The sequence below is a fragment of the Theropithecus gelada genome, chromosome 1, assembly GCF_003255815.1.
Source record: "Theropithecus gelada isolate Dixy chromosome 1, Tgel_1.0, whole genome shotgun sequence".
In the NCBI taxonomy this organism is placed as follows: Eukaryota; Metazoa; Chordata; class Mammalia; order Primates; family Cercopithecidae; genus Theropithecus; species Theropithecus gelada.
Genome location: NC_037668.1, coordinates 199463813 through 199488031, shown reverse-complemented (window position 1 = coordinate 199488031; position 24219 = coordinate 199463813). Strand labels below are relative to the sequence as shown.

Sequence of the window (24219 nt, the reverse complement as noted above, 5' to 3'; positions counted from 1 at the left end):
TACTTCAACTCTTTTTATCATCTTTTACTTTCCTCTCTCGCTGCTCCCTACCCCCCCCCCCCCCCCCCCCCAGCTCCACCCGTCCCCATCCATCTGTAGTACCCAGAGAGCCTTTGGTTTTGTTGTAACATTTTCACTTTTGAATCTAGTTTATCATATGAATCTGTTTTCTGTGACATTTTGGGGCATGGGAGGATCTGCGTTCCCAAAGTCCAGAGTAGTTTTAAATGTTTTTCTGCGTCAATATGCAAAAGTATCATAAAGACAAAATAAATTGAAAATAATTGAGTCAAAATATTATTGTTCCTCCATAGATCCTTACTTAGTCGTGTGTCACAACTTGTATAACAGGACGTATTTTGCAAACCTGTTTAGTTTGCACTGACTTGTGCAACAGGAATGGCCAGTTTTCCTTATGCCCAGGGCAGTCAAACACAACTTTATAAGAATTGTAACTTTAAAAGATTTCATGTTTTTTTTGTGTGTGTGTGTTGTTGTTAAAATCAGTTGGTGAAATAAATTCAACAGTAAAACTTCTAAGATTGAGTCATTAAGCCTCTAAATATGCTGGGTTTTTTTTCTGTTCTATTCTGTTCTTTTCTTTCTTTCTTTTTTTTTTTTTTTGGATGCAGTCTCACTCTGTTGCCCAGGCTGGAGTACATGGCACGATCTCAGCTGACTGCAACTTCCGTGTGTTGGGTTCAGGCGATTTTCCTGGCTCAGCCTCCCGAGTAGCTGGGACTACAGGCATGTGCCACCATGCCCGGCTAATTTTTGTATTTTTAGTAGAGGCAGGGTTTGACCATGTTGGCCAGGCTAGTCTCAAACTCCTGACTTCAGGCGATCCACCCACCTTGGCCTCTTAAACTGCGGGATTATAGGCATGAGCCCCACCGTGCCTAGCCTAAATATGCTGTTTTTCATCTCTATTATCCGGTCAACCAGTTTCTTTCCTCCTTTTTTGGAGACAGGGTCTCACTGTGTTGCCCAGGCTGGTCTCAAATTCCTGACCTCAAGCAATCCACCCCCCTCAGCCTCCCAAAGTTCTGGGATTACAGGCATGAGCCACCGTGCCTGGCAGGTCAACTAGTTTAATCAGAAGACTTGGGTTATGTCTTCTTCAGCTTATGTAATATAGACATTTTTATTTTTAAATTAACCTTTATATGAAATGAAAAAAGAAATCAGTTATTTGATAAATACAATCCTTCACTGCCTCATTCTGTTGAATGCACTTGTTTCATAATATTCCTTTTATGAAGAGCATATGTTATTGAAGGGAAAAAAGGGGCAGATACATATATTACTATGTTTTTTCTTTTTTTTTTTAATTTTAGGATACATGTATTACTAACAACACACACAAAGCATGTAGGTTTGAGTTCATTTGGAATTGACTTCTCCACTCTTGGTTGGGATACCCCTAAGTTGTTTTAGATGTTGGTGGTGTTTGTGTTCTTTGTCACCCTGTCTATGGTGGCACACATTTGTGAAAAGACCACCTGGTTTACTGTAGGTGTGGAGAAGTCCATGGCTGTGGACTGGAGCAAAAGTAACCAACAGAAGTAGGATTAACGCTGTGAGCATAGCCTCCCGCTAACTAGCTGAGCTTTCTGGTCGTGGTTTTTGGTTCCATTGATACAAAGAGATGTGCAGGGGCTGAGTGGCGTTCCATGCGTGTGCGGTCACCTTGTGATTCCAAGACCCTGTGGCCCCTCAGCACATCCTCACCGTGCCCTCATTCTGCTTTCTGCTGCTGCTGCCTTTTTTGTCTGTCTATACCAGGGCGCAAGCAGGCAGGATCAGTTAGCCCTACCTTTATCAGTGGCTTTCAGAAAGGATCATCTGGAGGAGGAGGTGGTGTGTGCTACCCTCCTTCCCCCACCATCACTGCAAGTACCTGAGAGTAGTAAGTTGTGTTAAGGAAAGGGAGGAAGGGACTTTGGGGATCCTAAGACTTCTCTGTCACAGGCGTGTCAGGTGGACTCTTCTCTATTAGCCTTTTCTTTCTTTTTTTTTTTTTTAATTTAACTTTTAAGTTCAGGGGTTTGTTATATAGGTAAACTTGTGTCATGGGGGTTTGTTGTACAGATTATTTCATCACCCAGATATTAAGCCTAGTACCCATTAGTTATTTTTTCTTATCCTCTGCCTCCTCCCACCCTCCACCTCCAGCAGGCCCCAGTGTGTATTGTTCCCCTCCCTGTGTCCATGTATTCTCATCATTTAGCTCCCACTTATAAGTGAGAACATGTGGTATTTGGTTTTCTCTTCCTGCGTTAGTTTGCTAAGGATAGTGTTCTCTAGCTCCATCCACGTTCCCGCATAATACATGATCTCGTTCTTTTTATGGCTGCATCCCTTAGCCCTTTAACTCATCATGCGTGACAGCTGCCTTTGAATTCTTCCTTCCAGAGCCCCTTCTTGTAAGGTGTGCGTCAACTTGGTTACTCCGGGGACTTCCTCTGTACCACACATGCCCTTTCTCTTATTCCTGGGTGCTCTCTTCTCTCCTCACAGTCTTCCGTGTGTGCTAAGATCGTGCAGCTCCTGGGGCAGAATGAGGTGGACTATCGCCAGAAGCAGGTGGTCATCCTGAGCCAGGATAGCTTCTACCGTGTTCTCACCTCGGAACAGAAGGCCAAAGCCCTGAAGGGCCAGTTCAACTTTGACCACCCGGGTGAGTCGGGGTGTTAAAGGGGGTATGCATGTGTATTGGTGTAGGGGGGAATATTTTTATTATGCTCATGAGGAAGTTGCTTAACCTCTCAGAATCTTGTTTCTATCTAGAACATAGGGACTTGATAAACTACCTTGCAGTGTTATTGTGGGGCTTATGTGAAACAAGGAATTTTCAGATGCTTCATGTAGTGCTTGGCTCATTAAATACTGATTGAATCTGTATCTGAACAAAGGAGATTTTGTATGAGCCTGGGACTCAAGATGGGCCAGACGTGGGGTCGAACGTACAGAGCTGGTCCTTCTACTGCCTCTGTTCTGAGGCAGCCCTCGTCAGACCCTCCTCCCCACGTGGACATGTGTGTTCAACCTGCTCTGTGGCAGAGAGGGAGGTGGAGGGACAGGGTGGCTGCCAGAATGGTTTTTGCCCTGCAGCCCTAGATCAGCACACTGCTCCTTTAGCTGGCTTGGGTTTCTTAAAATTGTTAGAAGCAAACCGTGGCATGGTGCCTATTGTGCGCACTCCCCCAGTCATGGGTGTGCTTTCCAGGTTAGTTTAGCATGTGCCAATCCTAGGATGATAACAGCTAAACTTGGAGAGGGGAAAGACCTGTCTGAAGTCAGGGATGGAATGTCAAAGGAGAAAAAAAAGAAATCTGTTTGTCAGAACTCATTTATACACCCTATTTTGAGATACAGGGAGCTTCCATTCTGCTTTGGGTAAAAATCCAGCTTTTTAGGGAGCAGTATGATTACCTTTAAAGTATGATGTGCCCATATACATGTTTATGAGGATGTCCTGTGTATGATTATAGGAGATACTATTTTAAAATTAAGAAACATTTTAACAATTTGATATTTTTCAGATGCCTTTGACAATGAACTCATTCTCAAAACACTCAAAGAAATCACTGAAGGGAAAACAGTCCAGATCCCCGTGTATGACTTCGTCTCCCATTCCCGGTAAGTGAGCTGTTCTGGGCCAGGGATGACACCCGCTGCTCCCCAGAGCATCCCTGGTCTGCACTGAGACCTCCTTCCTTACCTCCTGCACTTCAGACCTCTGTCCTACCCCTGCCTAATGCCATTCCAGCCGGTCAGTGGAGTGAGTGGTGGCAGCAGTGTGTGCTGTGGGATTGCAGAGGTTGGGGAGTTCATCTGGGCGCTTCCTGGAACAGTCCTGTTGTCACGATTCCTTAACTCTGAAGGATGGGATCGTGATTTGAGCTTGAGGGACTGCATGTGCGTTCTGATCCACATTCCAGTGCTGTTGTTCCTGGAACAAGATGTAAGGGGAGGGGTAGAGGAAGGGCAGGAAGAAGAACAAAGAAAACTGTTCTTTCTGCTGTCCTGGTTTACTTGGGATTGGACAATGTGGAGAGGCACGAGGTCACCAGACTGTGATCTCAGAATTAACCAAGCCCTCCAGAAAGCTGCTCAGTGGAATCAAAGCAGTCCTTTCCAGTGAAACCTCAGTTTTAGTGCTCCTGATTAGGAATAGAGGAGCGGCCACACTTCCACCTCATCCTCCTTCCCTCTGAGTGGTGGGAATGGGCTTCTAGAGGATTGCACTCCTGCTGGCCAGACCCCAAGCTCCTTCAGAGCTGCACAGAGCGTCTCAGACCTCAATGTAGAATACACACATCTTCCCGTGAGTCTGAACTAGAGAGCGTAGTGAAGATTTGGTTGCAGGAGGAAGATGAGAAAGAGAGAGAGAATGAGCATGCATGTGTGTGCATTGAGGTGTAGAGGGGGCTGTTTTGGTGCTTACCTCCATGCCTCACCAGAATCTTCTGAAACACTTCCTTCTATGGGCCAGGTTCTTCTGTGTAGGAGAGAGAAGAGTAAAAGATCAGGATACCATCCTCACGCTTCCCGTGTCAGTCTGTTTTCCTAACCCAAACACTGCAGATCATGGAGGAATGAATGAAGGCATTTAGTATAGGATTTGGAGCTTACATGAACATTGGGGCTGGAAGACTGAAGACCTGGAAGTTTGTAGCCAGAGAATCAGACAAAATAGTCCCCACTGACTCTAGCCTGAGGCACTGGAGCAGAAGCTGGGGTTCATGGAAAAGTCCAAGAAACCCCCACGTCTGGGTTTGCAGCCTCAATCTAGGAGCTTGTGGACTGTTTGCAAAGTTTCCCTGTCTCATTATTACCATCTCCTGAATATCGTGGATTTTGCTTCACTCTCACCTTCTAAGTCTCTTGTTGGCGCAGTAACCCGGAAGCCTGTGGGGAAAGGGATTCTGAGAATTGTAGTTCTCCCTTAGGGGGAAGTGCTGGTGGTGTCAAGAGACATTCCAGCCCACCACTTCCCAGGTGAAGAGTTAAAATGCAGCATGATGGCTAAGGCAAGGGCCTGCAGAAGAGTGTAAAGGAGGGAGGAAGAGCAGGGGATTCAGAGCAGGTTGTATGGAGGAAGTGATATTTAAGCTTTAGATAGGAAAGGATAAGAAGTTGTTTGGGAAAAGGATTTCCAGGGTGCTGGGCATTTCAGAGCTGGGCACAGATCAGTTTGGTCAGGGCCCGGCAGAGGAGAGGTTTGGAGGAATGGGAGTGGGTGTGTGGGAAGGCAGGCAGGCCTCAGGTCATGAAAGGCCATAGGCGGCAGGGCCAGGAGCACAAACATTTTGTCAGTAGGGAGCTACAGACGGCTCTACTGTGGTAGTGGAAAGGTCATTGTGGTGGCAGGAGGAGAGAGTATCTGCAATGCCGTTTGTGAAGACGCCTTTGGAACAGCCCCAGTGAGAGACTAATAAGGGCCTGAAAGAAGGCAGTGGAACTGAGCGTGGTTGACAGAAGCCAGGGCCTGACCAGTGCAGTCTAGGAGTGGAGGAGAGAAGTTGAAGACCTCGTGCAGCATGAGTTCCATCAAATTCATAGGCCAACAAGAGAAAATCCTGGTAGAATTCCCAGTGCAGACATATTTCACGTTTCCTCCTGATTTATCTCATACCTTATATTTTAAAACCTTGTTCTTTAGTGGCTTAAAGCTCATGTCTTAGAAACTTTCACTGATCACACTAGACCCATAGCCACCCCCTTCCCACCTCCCTGCAAATCTTAAGGGCCACTTAATTGGACATCGAGCCATTCAGGGTTAACTGATTCCATCCCACCCATGGACGTTTGGTACAAATAAAAATTTGCTGGGCTAAAATGAAGAAGATGCTTACTTGTTGCCATTACACTTCTCTGAGCATCCTTTTCCCCATAAGCCAAATGAGATGGTTAGACTGGGTTATCTCAAATGATCTAATCGGCTAGTTTCTTTTTGGGACTTCCCATCCAGACCCTAAATTCCTAAGTGGTATATTAAGCCAGGTATGACTCCTTGCACATTCTGGTCTAGTAGTTGCTCAATAAATTTGTTGTTGTTTTTTAAAAACTCTGAGCTGTTGTGACAGTTTTTAGACCTGCATGTGGACTTGGGAAATGATTAATTCTAACTTTCTTAAGGCACCAGCAACAAATTAGGCAGTTCATTTTCTCCTTCTGAAGGAAACCCACTTTTCCTTTTTAGTATTTATCAATTAGGCATCCTAAAATGCTGTTAATATCTAGTGTCAGTACAGATTGAACATCCCTAATCTAAAAATCCAAAATGTGAACTGCTCCAAAATCTGAAACTTTCTGAGTGCCCATGTGATGTTCAAAGGAAATGCTCGTTGGAGCATTTCAGAGTTTGGATTTTCATATTAGGGATGCTCATTGTAGATCCTTTCTCCCCCTGCCATATTAGGGATGCCGTAAATATAATGCAAATATTCCAAAATCTGAAAAAAATTCAAAAATCCTAAACACCTAAGCATTTCATATAAGGGATACTCAACCTGTATATGTAAACTTAGTGCAGCCATTGTGTTCTCTGTTAGTGTGTTCAAGTGGAATCTCGCATGTACATTCACTTCATTTTTAGACAGAGTGCTCCCATCCTCTCCTTGGTGTAGGGCGGTTGCCTAGAGAGCGGCTCACTATTTACCCATTGGTCCTGTTTTCTGAACTCTTCTAGGTTGTCTTCTTATCCGCAATGGGCACACCATTTTCTGGCGGCTGACATTCCTCTAGACTGGTGCTTCTTCACCATGGCCGCATGTTAGAAATATCTTGGGAGCTTCTAAATAGCATTGAAGTTCTAGCTCCACTTCAGACTTGTGAAATCAGAGCTCCTGGGGGGTAGGATCCAGGTAGGGATATTTTTATAAGCTTCCCAGATGGTTCTGATATGCATCTCAGATACACCACAATTCTAGGGCATTTCCTAATCCTAGTCCTTTTCTCCCGTCTTCCCTGCGCTGTTCTGCCACTTGCTAGCCACCCCAACAGTGCCTGCCTTAAAACTCATACACAAGCCCGGTGGTCCAAGCTAAGAAGGCATCAGGGAGTGTTTGTGGGAAGGAGTTCCAACGGCACCCTCTTGAGCTGGCCGTTGATAACTGACCTCCTTATGCTCGCCCAGATGGAACTAGTGTTTTAAGAGACTTTGTTTTATTTGGTTTGCCAGTGTGCTAGTCAGGGTGACGGAAAAGCTTACAATGATGATTATTACTCTATTTTCTGTGAATTTTGAGCAAGAGGCAGTTGGTGACTTGTAAGGTGGGCATAGGACAGAATCAAAAGACAAAATACAGTGAAAGCTGCAGCAAGGCAGAGCTGAGCACAAGCAGGGCCATCTGTGAAAGCCCATCACCTAACCGTTTAGCAATGTTTCACCCTTCTTGCTTTTTGAAAAGTCGTGTTGGCTGGGCTTGGTAGCTCATGCCTGTAACCCTAGCACTTCGGGAGGCTGAGGTGGGTGAGCTGCATGAGTCCAGGAGTTAGAGACCAGCCTGGGCAACATGGTGAAACCCCGTTTCTACTAAAAATACAAAAATTAGCCTGATGTGGTGGTGTGCATCTGTACTCCTAGACACTTAGGGGGCTGAGGCGGGAGGATCGCCTGAGCCTGGGAAGTTGAGGCTGCAGTGAGTCCAAGATTGTGCCACTCTCACTCCAGCCTCCTGGATGACAAAGTGAGACCCTGTCTCCAAAAACAAAAAAGAGAAAGAAAAGTCATGTTTACAATTAGTGCCTGCCCTAGGCTTCCCAACCATGTGGGTTAGGTGGATGAAGTCATGCGTATTTCTGCTTTATTGATAAGGAAGAGCAGCTCTAGGGAGCTCAGGATTGACCTGTGGCCACTGCATTGGCTTGGTGTAGAGCCAGACCAGACAGACCTCGGGATTCTGTATTTCCTCACAAATGCTTTCTCGTCTGTATCCTCTTTCCCAAAACTTTTCTTTATTTTCCCTCCTTCCCTTCCCCTCCCCTTCTGTCCTTTCCTCCCTCCTTTTCAGCTGCCTCAGGACTGGCGGGGAGGAGGTGGGGTTGTTGAGAGAAAACTGTAAGTTTCTGTTTTTAAAGTTCAGAGTGTTAGGTTCCATAAATGCCAGGCATGAGAGCATTCTGGAGACGCCTTCAGAGAAAAAAAGAAATCACATCTGTTTTTGTCTGCCTTTATTCTTCATTCAACAGCAGGTTTTTTTGATTCCAAGGAGAAGGATGTCTGCCCTGTATTTCTGTTTCATGGTGAAAGCTCAGAAGAAGTGGTCAAAGGAGACCTTTGTCTCAGCCGTGATCACCCTTGGCTCTTTGGTGGTGCTGTAAGGCTGTATTAGCTGAGTCTTTAGCTCCTGCTTGAAGTCTGTGGGGGCAAGGAACTCAGAACCCAGCCCAGCCAGATGTTCTGGCCCTTGTTCTCTGTCCCTTGCTAGCCCCTGCCTGGCTTGGTCCATTATCTGCTCTGTGCTTTACAGGAAGGAGGAGACAGTTACTGTCTATCCCGCAGACGTGGTGCTCTTTGAAGGGATCCTGGCCTTCTACTCCCAGGAGGTACGAGACCTGTTCCAGATGAAGCTTTTTGTGGATACAGATGCGGACACCCGGCTCTCCCGCAGAGGTGCGTTCTAAAAGCCCCAGGTGGCCCTGTTGGTGGCCACCTCGAGGGCAGAGGACCTGGGAGCCTATGACAGGACCCCACGCGCCCCCCTCCCCCGAGTCTGAGGCCCATGCCTTCCCTGAGGCAGCTGTGTGTCGCATGGTCCAGCGGCTGCGTCAGTCCAGCCCCAGGATATCCTGCTGCCCAGACACTTGGTGCCATTTGAGAAGGGATTAGTCACTTACTGTTTGGGATAACGAAAGACTTGTGAGGTCAGAGACTAAATAAGACATTGATGTCTGCTTTTGCTGGGAAAAGTTTGATTAAATGCTTAGTTCCTTGCAATTTGTTCACAAGACATCAAAATGAGGATGCTCTGATTTGGGGAACTAACTGTAGGACCCCTGAGGACAGGATCCCCTGTGCCTAAAGCGCTGGGCAGCTCATCCTGTTAGCCTGCTTCTCTAGCCCTTTATTTTCCAGCAGGCTTTATGGAGGCATTACCACTCTTTCCAGTCAGCTCAGGAGGGAAGTCAGCTGTGCCCTCCGCAGGCCGTGCTGAGGGTGGGCCTGCCCGTGCTAAGTCCGCCATGCCTGTGTGCTGAAGGTACAGCGATGCCCCTTGGTAGGGGAGCCCAGCCTGTGAACTGAGCTCTCTAGGGTATTAAGCAGAGAGTCTGCTTCTACCAGGAGAGATTGGGAGACTTCATGGAGGAAGAGGGGTTGGGACTTGGATGTGGTGTAGCAGGGTGGCGATATAGGCAACCCATGAAGGTGCACAGCACAGATGTACAGACAGTGGCTTGTTCTGAGAATGGCAGGAACCTGGAATGTTCAGAGCGTTGTACGAAGAGACACGAGAAAGCAGGTTGGGGTCTGGTTTTAGAGACTGAGATCTCTAGTCTGGTTCTCAGTGGGCAAGGGAAAGCTACTATGAAGTTCTGAGGAAGGCAAGTGAAGTGGCCACTGTTCTGTGTTGGACACTGGTGCTGACAGAGGAAGTGTAAGTGAAGCCTGTAGCTGGAGCAGCTCTTTGGAGACCCGCTCTGCTGATCTAGACACGAGGCAGGGGTGTGGTCCTTAGGTGGGTGGGAGAGGGGAGCAGAGTTGAGATGAGAAGAGTATTAGCAGAGTTAGAGTTGACCAGGACCCAGCAAGGGCAGTGGGTGGGGGTGACTGAATAGAGGAATGAAAGGTGAGAAGGTTTGAGTCTCCGTTGTGTGAAAGAGGCAGGGAGACACAGGAAATGACGAGGTTAGCTCCTAGTCACAGGACAGATTATTGACAGTTTCCGATTTTATAAGCTCTATCCCAGAGACCTCTGACTTCAAAGTCTGGGTACTTTTCTCTTTTCGGTTCATGAAACAGATCTGTAGTTTATCCCATTTAGCACTGTAATTGTAAGGACTATTAATGAGACCAGTATAACCTATAGAAACAAGTCCTGAGCTTGGCCCTTCTAAGTAGTAATAGATACACATGCTGTTAAGTCAGTCGGAGCTACATCCTGCTCCAACATGGGGTGGGGACAGTTAGTTTTGTGTGATGGAAAAAAGAATGGAATGGGAGGGGCCTTTTAGTTCTAGCAGAGCTCCTCCCAGCTAGCTTTGTGACTAGGCTCTTGCGCCACCCCGGCTTGGGTTTCTTTATGGATAATGCAGGGCAGACAGGCCTGCTTTTAGTGTCACGACTCTGGCTGGGTAAGAGTTGCATAGATAATTGAACCCTGAGCCTGACAGCCCCTCATGCTTCTACCCCAGGGCCTGGCTTGTCACCTTAATCCACAAACTCAGGCCCTACTTTGGTTGATCTGCTCAGTGTCCATGTCAGCTTGTCAAATTAGAGAGGTAGCATGATACACAGGGACAGATAAATTTTGGAGTCAGGTGAGCTGGGCTGAGATCCTGGTTTGACCACTTACTAGATGTGTGACCTTGGGCAGATTGTGTTTAAACTTCTTTGTATCTCATTTTCTTATTAGAATGTGGTCTTAGAGTTGGTACTTCTGCTGTAGTTGTGAAGATGAGAGGTAATGTAAAATGCCTGGTGGTGCATAAGTCGATAAATATCTATGTGGCAGATCAGAAATCTGCTTCTGCCGAAGGGGTTGGTGCTGTTCATTTTCTGAATTTTCTGACAAGACTGGTTAGGTCCTTCAAGGGGATCTGCTCGGGTAATGTCCTCAGGAGCTGGTGATGTCCAGGCTGATGCCATCACCAGTCCAGCAGTGGTACTCAGTGTCAAGGATGCAGTGCTGCCAAGGGAGGCCTTACAGCAGGGAGTGCAAGAACCAGCACAGGAGATTGGAACCAAGTTTTGAGCAGCAGCAATGACGCTGGAAATAAAGTGCATCCTAGTGTCTAATTCAAACAGATCATCACGGTGTGGGTTCAACAGAACATTTTCCCTTCCTTTCTTGCACGGGATTCTTGTGTGAAATGGGAGCAGTTCCTACGGTGGTGCTGGCCCTCTCCTGGGGTTTCTTAGGGCCAGCTCTGCCCCTCCGCCTTCTCTGAACAGGCTGCCTGGGCAGGGCTCTGCTTTCTCATTTCAGATCTGCTGACTTCACATGTCACCTACTGCCGAGTCACTTTCCTGATGGACTCATGGGACTTTTCTGCATGCTATTTCTACAAATTCATTCTCTCTCCACGTAGGACAAAAAATATGCTTGGCATGTGCTTTGTGGAGTGCGGGGGTGCTGGGGTAGGGAGGCTGGTTAGTCAGAAGCAGCTGTTGAGTGAGCTTGAACATTCCTGGAGACTTGAGTTAGCTCCATGATCTTACCCGTCTGTCACATCCTCCTGGGCATGTGACCTCCACATTCTGAGTTGACCCTCATGTGGGAGAAATCTGTATTTGAGGAGAGCAGCTCTAGAGACTACCTCCTTCCTGATGGAAACCCTTGACATTCTAGGGATTGGTTTCTAGCCTCGTTTGCCTTCATCTTCTCTCTCAGCCCTTAATACAGGGACAGGGAAGAAGCGGGGCAGGGAGATTTAGGATGGCTGACCCCTCATCTTCCTCATGCATCATTCTCTGGTTCACATAGAATTAGGGCTGCACTGGGCCTAGGGAGATTCAGCCTGTTCATTTACTATAGAGTAGCACATTTCCTCATCAGATTTTTAAAGTGATTGACTTCACCATTGAGGAATTGTCTTTATTTTGGGTCCTTCTAAGTTTTGTTCTTGGTTTTTGGCTAACCAGAAAGAGCACATCTGGGTTTGGAAGGGCTGACATGAAAGCCCAGCAGGGAATGTGGGCAGACTTGTAGCTTCCTGCCCTGTACCCTGTCCTCCGAAAGGGCCTGTCCTGGCCCAGCAAATGTGCTGGGGTCAGAGCAGTGATGGAGGAGCTGGTTTTTGAGCCCCTGGGGTTTCCAGTTTGTGCCAAGACCTTGTTTTGACTCAGTCCTTGGCGCAGCCCTGTTTCCTGACTCTGCCTGGGGAGCAGGGCCTTTCAGTGCAGGGAGGTGGCTGGCCCTCTGTTGTTCTTGGCTCAGGGAGGCCCAGTCTGCCTGAGGTGATCGTTCTATCGGAGGTTCTTGGGGAGCAGAGGTGGGCAAGGCCTTTTGATGTTGCGTGTTCCCAGTGTCTGGGCAACATTCTGACCCATTCCCCATTTGCTTTTCTAGCATAGAAGCTGTAGTGAGACTCTTCCTTGTCTTCCTTCCTCTCCCTCCTCACGTTTGTTGTCCCATGTGCTTGTGGCCTGCTCTCCCTTACTGTGTGGCACCCCGCCCTTCCAGCTGCCCTGCAGGACTCTTTTTTCCCTTTGCTCACCCTGCTCAGCTGGGTCTGACCTGCTTACCTGAATTCGAGGTTCCCGCCCTCCCAGGGCGTTGAGCAGCTCTGTCAGGGAGGCACCACCCTCCCAGCGTGCCCTCAGTTTCTGTTGTGGTCGTAATAATCATAGAACACATGCTTATTGAACATGTGCTAAGGTGCCAGCTATGGGTGCTGAAGAATTTTATGCACATCTCTGTATTCCTGAATAGTAATATTTATATTTGTTTATTAAATTAATATTTATGAGGAAGGTACCATTATTGTTCCTGTTTTATAGTTAGGGAACTTAAGATTCACAGAGGTTAAAGTCACTTGTCCAAGGTCACAGAAGTAGGAGTTATTGGGGTCAGGATTCAGGTCCAGGGCAGTTTTCCCCTCCCAGAGCCCACAGAGATAGAACAAAAAGCAGCTTTTGGGCTGTAGAAGCTTCACTGTGATTTACCTCCTCTTCCTACTTTCTGCACGACCAGCTTCCTCTCGCCAATGACAAAACAACTGAAGCCACCAGGTCTATAGAAGGAAGGGGGCTGAAGGCCCAGGCTGAGGGCAGTGGGAGGACTACGTGACAGGGTGTGGACGTGCACTGTGTGTGCGTGCGTGTGTGCACGTGTGTTTGTATGTGTGCACGTGTGTGTGCGTGCGTGTGCTGGGAGAAGGATAAAGCTTCCTCCAGTGCTAAAGCCTTCGGCAATTGTCTGAAAAGCATGTGTTGCGAAACAATCCCAGCATCAGGCGTTTGCAGAGCTTTAAGTAAAAGCTGCCCAAGCACGGGTGTGTTTGTTTTTTCCTAGCTGTGATACCTTTTTGATCTGATTTCCTTTTTTCTTTGGGCTTTATCTGGAGATGTGTGAAGAATTGGAGGCCGCGCTGGCTGTGTGTTTTGGCAGTGCTACTCTGGTTAGCCACGTGTGCCGGAGCTCTGGGGACTTCTGGGGGGTGAGCCACGTGGCAGCTCCTCAGGGCTCCTTCTTGGCGAGTCTCCCAGCAGATCTGCCAGAGCAGCAGGTCGGCAGCAGGAGCCCAGGGCCAGCGTTGCAGGGGTGGGGAAAACCATTTCCTGGCTGGAGAAGGCTGCTGCCGGGCTGGGTGGGCAAGTCCTGACACATTAGCGACCAACCAACTGTTTTATTACCAGGTCTCCCATGGAGAAAACACTTCGTAAATCGGGGAGCTGTTACAAAAGTCAAATGGCAGCATCATTAGTGCCCGGCTTTCTGGAAATGTGGATTTCCTGGCAATTTTCTAGCCTTCTCATCTTATAGACTTCCTGTCAGCCTGGATCATAGCCATGACAGCCTCCCCGTTCCCTGCCCTCTCTGTGCGTGCATCTGTGCATGTGTGTATAAAGACAGAACTATTTAGACACATGGCTTTCAGAAGTTCCGTCACAGATATACCCCATGTTCGTTTACAGTGAGTTTCACCCCACCCTTGAGTCTGTTTACTGAGAAGTGGTTGGGAAAGAGCTGAAGAGCCACTACAAATGATTGTAGATGGATGCAGTAACTTTTTGGGGTGAAAGATTTAGCAGCTCAGATGATAAGATTAAATTAAGATAACATTTACAAATGACATCTGCAAAGGGAGGCAGTTTTAATTAAGAGAATCTCCTTCCAAACTCCCCACTCATGGGGAAACTAAGGCTCATGTGCAGCAGCAGAACCAGGGTGATCAGTCTTCTATTTATTGACAGAAGACTCTATTTAATTAAGAGTGTATGGGCTGCCTGTAATTCCAGCACTTTGGGAGGCCGAGGCAGAAGGATCACTTGAGCCCAAGAATTCAAGACTAGCCTGGGCAACAAAGCAAGATGCTGTGTCTACAGAAAAAAAAAAAAAACGGCTCACACCTGTAATTCCCAGCACATTGGGAGGCTGAGGCAGGCGGATCATGAGGTCAGGAGATCGAGATCATCCTGGCTAACACAGTGAAACCCTGTCTCTACTAAAAATGTAAAATAAATCAGCCAGGTGTGCTGGCAGGTGCCTGTAGTCCCAGCTACTCAGGAGGCTGAGGCAGAAGAATTGCTTGAACCTGGGAGGCAGAGGTTGCAGTGAGCCAAGATTGCGGCACTGCACTCCAGCCTGGGTGACAGAGTGATGAGACTCTGTCTCAAAAACAAACAACAACAACAAAAAACCATTAGTCCATTGAGGTGGTGTGTGCCTGTAGTCCCAGCTACTTGGGAGGTTGAGGTGGGAGGATCGCTTGCTAGAGCCCAGGAGGTTGAGGCTGTAGTGAGCTATGACTGTGCTACTGCACTCCAGCCTGTGTGACAGAGCGAGACACCTTGTCTTAAAAGAAAAAACACTTTTAAAGAAAAAAAAAAGGAATGGTAAAAGCCCCTGGATAAAACTGAGCAGGGGGAAGAAGGTAGAAGACAGAAGATGGTGAGTTTGTTGTCAGTTTGGGCTTCATCAGCGCCAGCCCACCATTCTCTAGACCATGGTTTTCTTATCTTTCACTGAGTGAATTTTTTTTTTTTTTTTTTTTTGTGGCAAACCTCTGTGTTTGAGGTAGGTGGAAATGGTTAACCATGGCTGGGTCCTCTGCCTGGCCTGGGCTCCATGCTGCAGAGGGAGCATGGGTGGGAGCTGGGAGCAGTGAGCTGAGCAGCGGGTCGCTGGACTTCTGAACACAGGTAAGTGCATGCAAGGAGGCAGCGTGCAGCCCAGCCCTCCGTGGGCCCAGATTGCTTCCTGTTAACAGTGAGCTCTCCAGGGCTGCCCTGCTTTTTTTTTTTTTTTTAATTCACACTGAAATTTTGTTTGGATCAAATGTTGCTTAAAACAAGAAGGCTGTTGGCCTCCATGGACAACCTTTTGTTTCAAAGAGCATTGTTATCATTGCCACGTTTGACCATTGTAAGATGTCAGAATGTAACTTGTCTTTTTCGAAGCCGCTGCTGATCTGCTCTTGGTCAAGCCTCTCAGGATTCCAGCTTGAGAATCATCTAGAGTAATTGTGGAGCCTGTGGGAGCTAGGTCCACCCCATGAAGGGCGGGTGTGCGCTGGCTCCTACACCGTTTTTTGATTCTTATTTTCCCTTCTCTTACAGTATTAAGGGACATCAGCGAGAGAGGCAGGGATCTTGAACAGATTTTATCTCAGTACATTACATTCGTCAAGCCTGCCTTTGAGGAATTCTGCTTGCCAGTGAGTTGCGTTCTTGGTTTGTTTTTGTTGCATGTAGAATTTAAAATGTGATGAGACAAATGAAGGTATGCAAGTTGGTGGAGCTCCCCTGCCTGAATCTCACTCCTCTCTCTGAGTGATCCTCTGTCCCGAAGTCCTAAGAGAGGGCAGCCCTTGGCCCTTGTGTCCTCTGTGTTCTCCAGGAGCCCTGTCCTGCTGTTCTTTCTTTGGGTAGCCCTGTAGGGTCCTGCCAGTCCTTAGGCAGGTCATTTAATTCCCAGCTAGTTCTAGACTTCTTGCTTGGTGGGATCATGGTATGAGACTCTTTACTGAGGGTGTATCATATCCAAGGAGAGTCCTCAGCCATTTGGATCTCTGAAGGGCCTGCAGTGGGTGAAGTATGGATGCACTGGGTCCTATGCCCCGAGGTGTTCCCCTCTGAGCCTCTCCTGCCATCACTGGTGAGCCCTGCTTTGAGCTTGTCTTTAGCTCCCATTTGGGGACTGTCATGCCTTACTGGAATAAGCTTCCTTCCCTTCACCCTTGCAGACGCACCAGTCCTTCCTGTGGCAGCTAGGAATTCTCTAGTGAGGTGGCTTTCAGAGAAGGAAGAACGGAGGGAGTTGGCCCTCAGCCCAGGAAAGACAGGAAGGGGCATGCTGAGGGAAGGCTACCAGAGACAAGAGGTGTGGTGTGGTGGGGCTGCAGAAGGAGAAGTATTTAACTCAGGAGAATCCTACTGAGTCACTGAGTCTTCTCCAGCTTGGCCAAACCATGGTCTGGCTCCTTAATTATTTATAGTTAAGCTCTGAGACAAGGAGGAAGGGTAGGAAGAGGTTGGGACTTAACCTGGTCTTGGTTGAGATACACTGGGAAGGCTGGAATCTCTGCAGACAATGAGAATAGATTTAGAGTAAGACTGGGTATTGGAATTTCCCTGTTTATTCTAATAATAAACTTCATTCTTTTTCTTCTGGGAAAATATGATCCTCAAACTCTTTGTTTCTTCAAGGATGTTAGTAGCTTTTACAATAACCCATACTTGACTTTGGTTTTAGATGCGGGACAGGTGGACTTTTTGAGCCAACTGAGTAAGGTTGATACCCTATCCATTATCCTGGAGACTACTGGGTTACAAGAGTAGGTTACTGGGAGATACCAGAGGAGGCTAAGGAGCGATGAACTTCTTTCCACCCATTTATCTATCTGAGGACCCCTCCTGTTATTTTTGACTTAATAAGAACACAAGATGAATTTATTATTGGAAATCAGTTATAGTTAACTGTCAGTTTTCTGCTGTTTAACTTGTAACAAAGCTAAAAATTCTGCATAGACATTTTCCGGGTTATTTCTGCTTGCTCCCACTGTCCAGCCACTCTTTGCTCAGGGAAGATCAGCTCATTCCCGTGTAAGCCAGGAACTTGGACCTGATCAATGTCTGCTCAGTTTGACTTGGGTTTGGGGCTGACACCGTTGCCTTTCAGCAATCCTAGGGTGGAAGCTGCGCAGAGTAAGAAGCCCACACGCTTGAGGTGTGGTTTATGTGGTCTTATGCTAGACTTAGTTTATATACCAGGATGCAGTTATTTGTAGAATGGTCTAAAGATCTCAGTAAATTTGGAGCAACAAAAAAGAAATATGCCTCTTTGTGGCCTTTCTTTTTTAAAAAATTTGGGTAATAACAGAACCTATGAACTGGTCGTCAGTGAAGAATACTTTTTCTGGTTTTACCCTGTGCTAGGAGTGAACATTGTCATGTTTTAGACTATGCGTAAAAGTCTGAGGTGAACCAGTCCCCTGGAAAGTTTGGATTTTTCTAGTTCATATTTGTCCTAGTGGAATAGAGGCAATTAAGTGTTTGGCTTCAAAGACCATGTTCTCTGCGTAGGTCGTAAGCTGAAACAGTGTTAAGCGTTAGAAATGAGAACTTGGTTGGGAGCAGTGGCTCACGCCTGTAATCCTGAGACTTTAGGAGGCCCAGGTGGGTGGATCGCTGGAGCCCAGGAGTTTGAGACCAGCCTGGGCAACATGGTAATACCCCCACTCTATAAAAAATAACAAAAAGTAGCTGAGTGTGGTGACGGGTGCCAGTAGTCCCAGCTACTCAGAGGCTGAGGTGGGACGATCTACCCAGCTCAGGAGGTCAAGGCTGCAGTGAGCTGTGATGATGCCACTGCACTCCAGCCTGGGTGACAGAGTGAGACACTGTCTTAAAAAAATAAAAAAAGAGTGAGAGAGAACTTGAATAAAAGCTAAATTCTTGTAATGTCGATAAAGTGGATAAAAATCCATTGTAGATAATTATAAATTGAATTATGAATTGGTTTTGGATTAACCACTCAATCTAGACCATTTTTCCCTCACTGATACATAAAAGTCTTCAGTCCTTTGTTCTCATTTTCCTCATTCCCTGCTTATCTTCTTTCATTCACAATTCAGCTAAACAAGGCACTTCCTTAGGTTTCCCCAAATTTCTATTAATAGATGCATTCACTGTGAAGTTGTAAACAGTATTATATTTGAAGCCTTAAAAGCTGCCCCTCTCGGCTCGCTAGTATGAAGGCTGCCCTTTCTTCATGTTCCCTTGGAGAGGGGCTTGCGCCAGTTGTCTCTGAACTGTGTTAATGCATTTTAACTGTCTTTCTCCACAGACAAAGAAGTATGCTGATGTGATCATCCCTAGAGGTGCAGACAATCTAGGTGAGTCCCGGCGGAGTGTCATCCTGGAGTATAACGTCTGCCCTTTGTCAGTCATAATTTGGGGCAGGACGTGGTGACCATACAGGGCTCTGCAGACCTGGCTGCCCTGCTTGTCTGTGATTGTGAGCCAGCAGAACCTTTCCACCTACATGTCTGGCCTCGGGAACAGATCGCTGGTTTTAGGCACCCTCGTGTTATGGGGACAGACAGGCACTTGTGCTTCTCTGGCAGAAATAGAGGGCTGTAGATTACCTTTTACTATCACTTCCCAATGATGACACTTGGATACTTTGCTTCTGAGGCCACCTTTTAGCAAAAGTAGATTCCCTCGATCTAATTTAGAGTGACCTGCCATCACGGTAGCTCTTTCTAAAGGGAGCTCATTGCTACCGTTATTGTACTTATTTTTCATTTTATTGTATTTTACTTTAGAGACAAGGTCTTGCTCTGTCACCCAGACTGAAGTGCAATAGCACAGTCACAGCTCATTTGCAGCCTCCAGCTCCTGAGCTCAAGTGATTCTCCTGCCACAGCCTCCCGGTAGCTGGGACTACAGGCGTGCACCACCATGCTCTGCTAATTTTAAAAAAATGTTTTTGTAGAGACGGTTTTATTATGTTGCCTAAGCTGGTCTAAAACTCCTACCTCAAGCGACTGTCCCACCTCAGCCTCCCAAAGTGTTAGGATTACAGGCATGAGCCATAGCACCTGGCCCCATTGTTTTATTTTTTTGGCTTGTCTAGGAAGTATGAATGTCTCTGGACTAGGCATAGTGTGGCAGAGTTGATCTGTAAGATGGGACCTGGTTTCTTCATTCTCTTTAGAATTTATTTAATTTTCCCTCCTTTTAAAAAGATTGTTTATTGAGCTGTTTGGAGTAAGTTATAGCAGTAAATATTTAACCCTGTATTTTTTAAGAACAAAGGCATTCTTTTTCATCACCACAATGCAGTCATTAAATCCAAGACACTTACCATTGATACGACCTCTTTTAACCTGGAGATGTTCCCTATCTTTTGTTTTTTTTTAAGACATTTTTGAAGCATACAGGCCCATTGTTTGGTAGAATGGTCCTCAATTTGAGTGTGTCTTTTGCTTTCTTATGATTGGATTCATGAGCTTATGTAATCTGAAGGAATTATCCCCGGAGAGATATGGCGTGCTCCTCTTTGTTTATCACATCAGAAAGCATTGTGTATTCCATTTTTGGTGGTATTAGATTGACCTCTTGGTTGAGGTATATAATTTATTTCTAATGCTAAAAGATAGCTGTCTCCGTTATGTGGTTTGGAGGGACAGAGGGCCTTCCATGGGGATACTCTGTCTTAGGATGGAAAACTGGAAGGTTTCCTGGTGGAAAGGTCTCATAGCTAATTGATGTGGCAGAACCATGGCTGGTTAGCACGTCTGCAGAATTTGGCCCAAGTGCTTCATCCAGTGGTGACTGATCATCTCCTGATAAGATACCCATTCATTAAGGGCTTACTCTGTGCTAAGCATTGTCTGTCTTAGCCCTCCTGCAAAGGAGAGGGATCATATTAGCCCAGGCAGAGCCACTGGGAAGTTGGATGACTTGCCTGCAAGTGGCATAGCCACTTCCCTGGAAGTCTTTCAGCTGTGGTTCCTGCGTGCCCTTTCCCCAGACAGACTCCCTGCACCCGTGCCTGCACCCATAACGCTCTGCTGGTCTCTGCCCCACAGTGGCCATCAACCTCATCGTGCAGCACATCCAGGACATCCTGAATGGAGGGCCCTCCAAACGGCAGACCAATGGCTGTCTCAACGGCTACACCCCTTCACGCAAGAGGCAGGCATCGGAGTCCAGCAGCAGGCCGCATTGACCCGTCTCCATCGGACCCCAGCCCCTATCTCCAAGAGACAGAGGAGGGGTCAGGAGGCATTGCTCATCTGTACATACTGTTTCCTATGACATTACTGTATTTAAGAAAACACCATGGAGATGAAATGCCTTTGATTTTTTTTTTTTTCTTTTTGTACTTTGGAACGACAAAATGAAACGGAACTTGACCCTGAGCTTAAATAACAAAACTGTGCCAACTACTACTGGTGATGCCTAATTATGAATCCAACGTGTAACCAGTTATAAATACATATATATATAAAAGGATCTATTTTTGTGTAAATGTACAAATACTGTAAAGCTGTTTGCCATAAGTATTTTGCAGGAGGGTCTGTACTTGAGTCTTTTAGGACTGGAGCTGGAATTTCACCAAGGGGAAATTGCCTGTTGTGTCCCAGGGCGGGGAGGCTCGGGCATCTGTGAGAGACGGGGAGGGTGGCTAAGGTCCCATTGCTCTTGAGTGCCCCGTGGAACTCGATGGGAGTGGGGCTGGAAAACCTTGATTGCCTCCTCTGTCACATACCACTCTTGGAGCTGGAACTTAGTGATATGTCAGTGAGAGATACTCTTGTCTTTTTTCTTTTCTTTTTCTTTTTTTTTTTTTTTTGAGTTGAAATTAGGTAAAACCTCAACTCAAAAATCAAACTCAGGGAAGAGGCCCACTGAGGAGAACAAGTCTTCTGCACTTGCTTCCTGCCCTGCTCCCACCCTCTCGCCTCTGGCTGCTTGGATAGCTTGGTGACTCCTTCCTCACCCTCCTGCTTCTCCGTCTCTCCAAGAAGCCAGAGCTGCCTCTTTCCTTCCCTGGAAGAGATTTTATGGGATCGCTTCCTGATAGAAGATGGAAAGGAGAGGGCAGAACTGTGCCTGCTGTCATATCTGAAGAATCACTGGTTCTTTCTGCTTCCCAGGGACGTAACTGATCTGACTCCTTGGGCTTTTTCCTGTATTGTGGAATATAGAGTGCCCCATTGCAGGCTGGGCGTGGGTGAGGGCTTCGGTAACTGACGCCGGCAGCAGCGCCTCACAAGCTGGCAGGGGAGCTCTGTAGTTCCTGTTTCCTGGAGGTTTGCAGTGAGGTGAGGAGAGTAACTTTGGTCAGGGATTCTCGCTAGCAGCATCATGGCCAGGATGATTTACTTACTTGCAATACCACCTAGTGGATATGGCAGCTGCAGAGCATAAAAGGGGTTCGGAAAAGCAGTTTTTAAAAAGTATTTAAAAGGAGAGTATTTAAATCATAGGTACCTAGGTTGGAGTCTGAGGTTGAAATATTTGGGGTGGAGATTTCTAGCTTTCCTGAGAGTCGCTGCTTGGTGGCAGTGTTTGCTCTGGACGTACAGATTCCTGACATTCTGGGTGGAGGGGAGCCCAAGTGAGCCTGAAGGAGGTCTGATTATAGAGTCCCGAGCCTCAGTTTCTGACCACAGAAGAGCCAGAGATTTTCATTTCATTGTTGACCACCCTAGTGCTTGGTGGACTGTGCCCTTAGCTGTCCCACTGTGGCTGCCATTGCCAGAAACATTTTGGAGAACCTTGTCTTTACATTGCTCTCAGAGCCTGTGCGAGCCATTCAGGTAAATTGGTCTCCATTACTACCTGGTCACACCAAATTTTCCCCTCAGACTCAGCACCATCCAGTCTGATTCCCCTTCTCTGGGTTCAGTTTGACTCTAAATCTGTTTTGCTATTTTAGAAGAGTCAAACCTAGTCCCCAACAGAGCTTGCCACCCGGAGACTTTCAGGAGACCACGCAGGCTCTGAAAGGAGCTCCCAGTCACAGCAGCTGCCTACTTGGAGCAAAGGAAGGCTCCCAAGATGCCTCCTTTGAAAGCCAGAGCTCAACAGGATGGCTGAGTTCTGGAGTGTGTGTTCAGGATCAATCATTATTATCCTTGTAGTCATGGCTTGATCTGTTCTGAGATGAAGCAGGGAATGCAGGCCTGGGTTAGCATCCTGAGGACACAGGGCCCCTGGCCTTGACAGCACTGGGCCGTGCTCAGGTGAAGCCCACCCCTGTCTGGGAGAGCCTTGGCCTTTCAGTGGGCAGCACGCTCAACTTTACTTGAAGCTCCCAGGTGCCAAACCATTTAGTGCCTTGGCTGTTTATCCCACTGCCTTGGAAGATGGACTCGTCTCATCTCTGAGCCTTTACCTAGCTGCTTCCTCATTTACCTGTGGTGTTGGGACCAAGCCTCCAGTATCTCTGAGTAGGCCACTCCTAGCTTGGAAACAGCTATAAGGGCTGCCCTGCCCCTTGTCAAATGATTACCAATTCTTGGTGGCTTGGCTGGGGACACAGAACAGTGTCTGCTGGGGTCTGCGACACCATGTCTGGAACAAGGAAGGGATAGAAGGCTCTACCCCTCTGTGGCAGCCCAGCATTTAGCCAACTCTGTATCTGAACTTGAGCTTTCTAGGAACAAACAATAGTCTTAGTGTTTTAAGAGCCTCTGGGTCTCTGATTCCATGGAGAGTTAGGAGTAGAATTATTAGACCAGAAACCATGACATTTGCCATCGAGGTACTTTGCTGTTTAGGGTGGAGGCACAGATGAGCAGAGTGGGGTGATGTGGGTTGTATGTGCATGCAAGTCCCCTGGCTCCAGAGCCATCCCGTGGTGCTTGGTTCTCTCTTCCTGCCCAGGTATTGTGTGTGGACCAAGTGTTTAGGAAATAAGCCCAGAAGCATTATGTCACAGGAAGGCCTGGCCTCACACTCCTTCACACTAATGAGCTGGCTACTGACCCACGTTTCTTATTCTCGGGCAACCTGGGACCACTGAGCAGAGAGATGGGAGTCTATGTAAGAAGGATGCAAGTGTCCTTTGATTTGGAGCGAACAGAGCAGGTCCTTGCAAAGGCAGTGGGTTAAACAACGGGATGTCTGTGCGACAGGCCAGGGGAGGAGGGCAGAGACAGGGTCTCCAGTTCACCTTGCCGCAGAACTAGCCTAATCATCCCTGCTTCTGGTCTTGGCCACTTGGCAATCATGGGGAAGTTGACTCCCCGCCTTACTTGGGCTTGGAGCTTGTGGGCACACCCTGGGTGGGTTGCCAGCATTTCATTAGGCCGCTGGCTCGGGCCGGAGGCTTGTGTACACTTCAGAGCAGTCGGGCAGCAGGAGGGCCGGAAGCCTGGTTGGTTTGTATATGATCTCTCTTGCTGCTCTCGTGCACTTCCCTTGATTTAGCAACCTTGACCTGCACTGGCCCCCATGGCTGTTGGAGGGAAGTAGCCTCTTGCAGGGAAATACTTTCCTCTGCACTGGAATCTCCTATGTGCCTGTTAAAGATTCCAGGGCCAAGAACTGGGCAGGCTGAGGAGCAGCTAGGTAGGTGGGTTATGGGGTTCAGGACTGCTTCGGGAAGGGACCGCCTGTACTTCTGTACCACTGTTGCCCTTTACACTTTGCTCAGGGTGGGGTGGGGGAAGCATTCAAACAAAACAAGGAAGGGAACTGTCTGGCAAAGGCATAAGTGGATGCATCCAGAGCTCAGTCCCCTTTCATCTTTTGTCTCTGGACGTTCTGCTGCCCTCCTCATACTGGGGACTGGCATTCCAGGTCAGCTTGGCTGTGGTCTTAGAGGCAGGGAGTGCCTACCCAGTCCTGCCTCAGGAGCAGGGTGAGTAGCTAAATACAGACTTAGGCTTTTTTTCCCCCCCTTTAAGATGCTTGCTCCTCTCCCTTTTCTTTTTACCACCCTACCTTTATTGTTAGTGGTTACAAAGTGACCACATATTATGTACTTTGCTGTAAATAAAGACAAACAAAAAGGATCCGGCTCTCGCCTTCCGTGTGATGCTTGGCCCAGAGCAGCGACCGAATCCTGGCTGTGAAGCCCAAGTGGCTCCAGAAGGGCCATGCTGTGCATATGCGGTATAGATGTCACTGGGCCTGCTGTCATGAAGCCCTCATGATCCTGGGGTGTATGTGGGGCAGACCCCAGGCCTCACCTGGGCTCAGATACCAGTTCAGGTAGTGGACTTGCAGTTCTTGTCAAGTGGGAAGCCCGGGCCAGGGTTTCTGGGAGCCTTTGGTTCTTAGGACATTCTGGCGCTGTGTTCCCCCAATGCTATCCAGTTTACCTGGCCTCTGCCCCATTGCCTGCCTTAGGCTGGTGACCCAGC

General features: G+C 47.5%; 1 protein-coding gene across 2 annotated transcripts in view; it reads left to right on the top strand.

Moving 5' to 3' along the window:
• The window catches only part of UCK2 (uridine-cytidine kinase 2), an 85341-nt gene extending 61473 nt beyond the window's left edge, over nucleotides 1-23868 (top strand). For both annotated transcript variants that reach the window (XM_025397841.1, XM_025397848.1), the window contains 6 exons: nucleotides 2521-2680; nucleotides 3546-3642; nucleotides 8481-8623; nucleotides 15452-15549; nucleotides 18180-18228; nucleotides 19930-23868. In XM_025397841.1, coding sequence (XP_025253626.1) covers nucleotides 2521-2680; nucleotides 3546-3642; nucleotides 8481-8623; nucleotides 15452-15549; nucleotides 18180-18228; nucleotides 19930-20069 — 687 coding nt within the window. In that variant the 3' untranslated portion in view covers nucleotides 20070-23868. The remainder of the gene's footprint in view (nucleotides 1-2520; nucleotides 2681-3545; nucleotides 3643-8480; nucleotides 8624-15451; nucleotides 15550-18179; nucleotides 18229-19929) is intronic.
• Nucleotides 23869-24219: the final 351 nt, after the last annotated feature.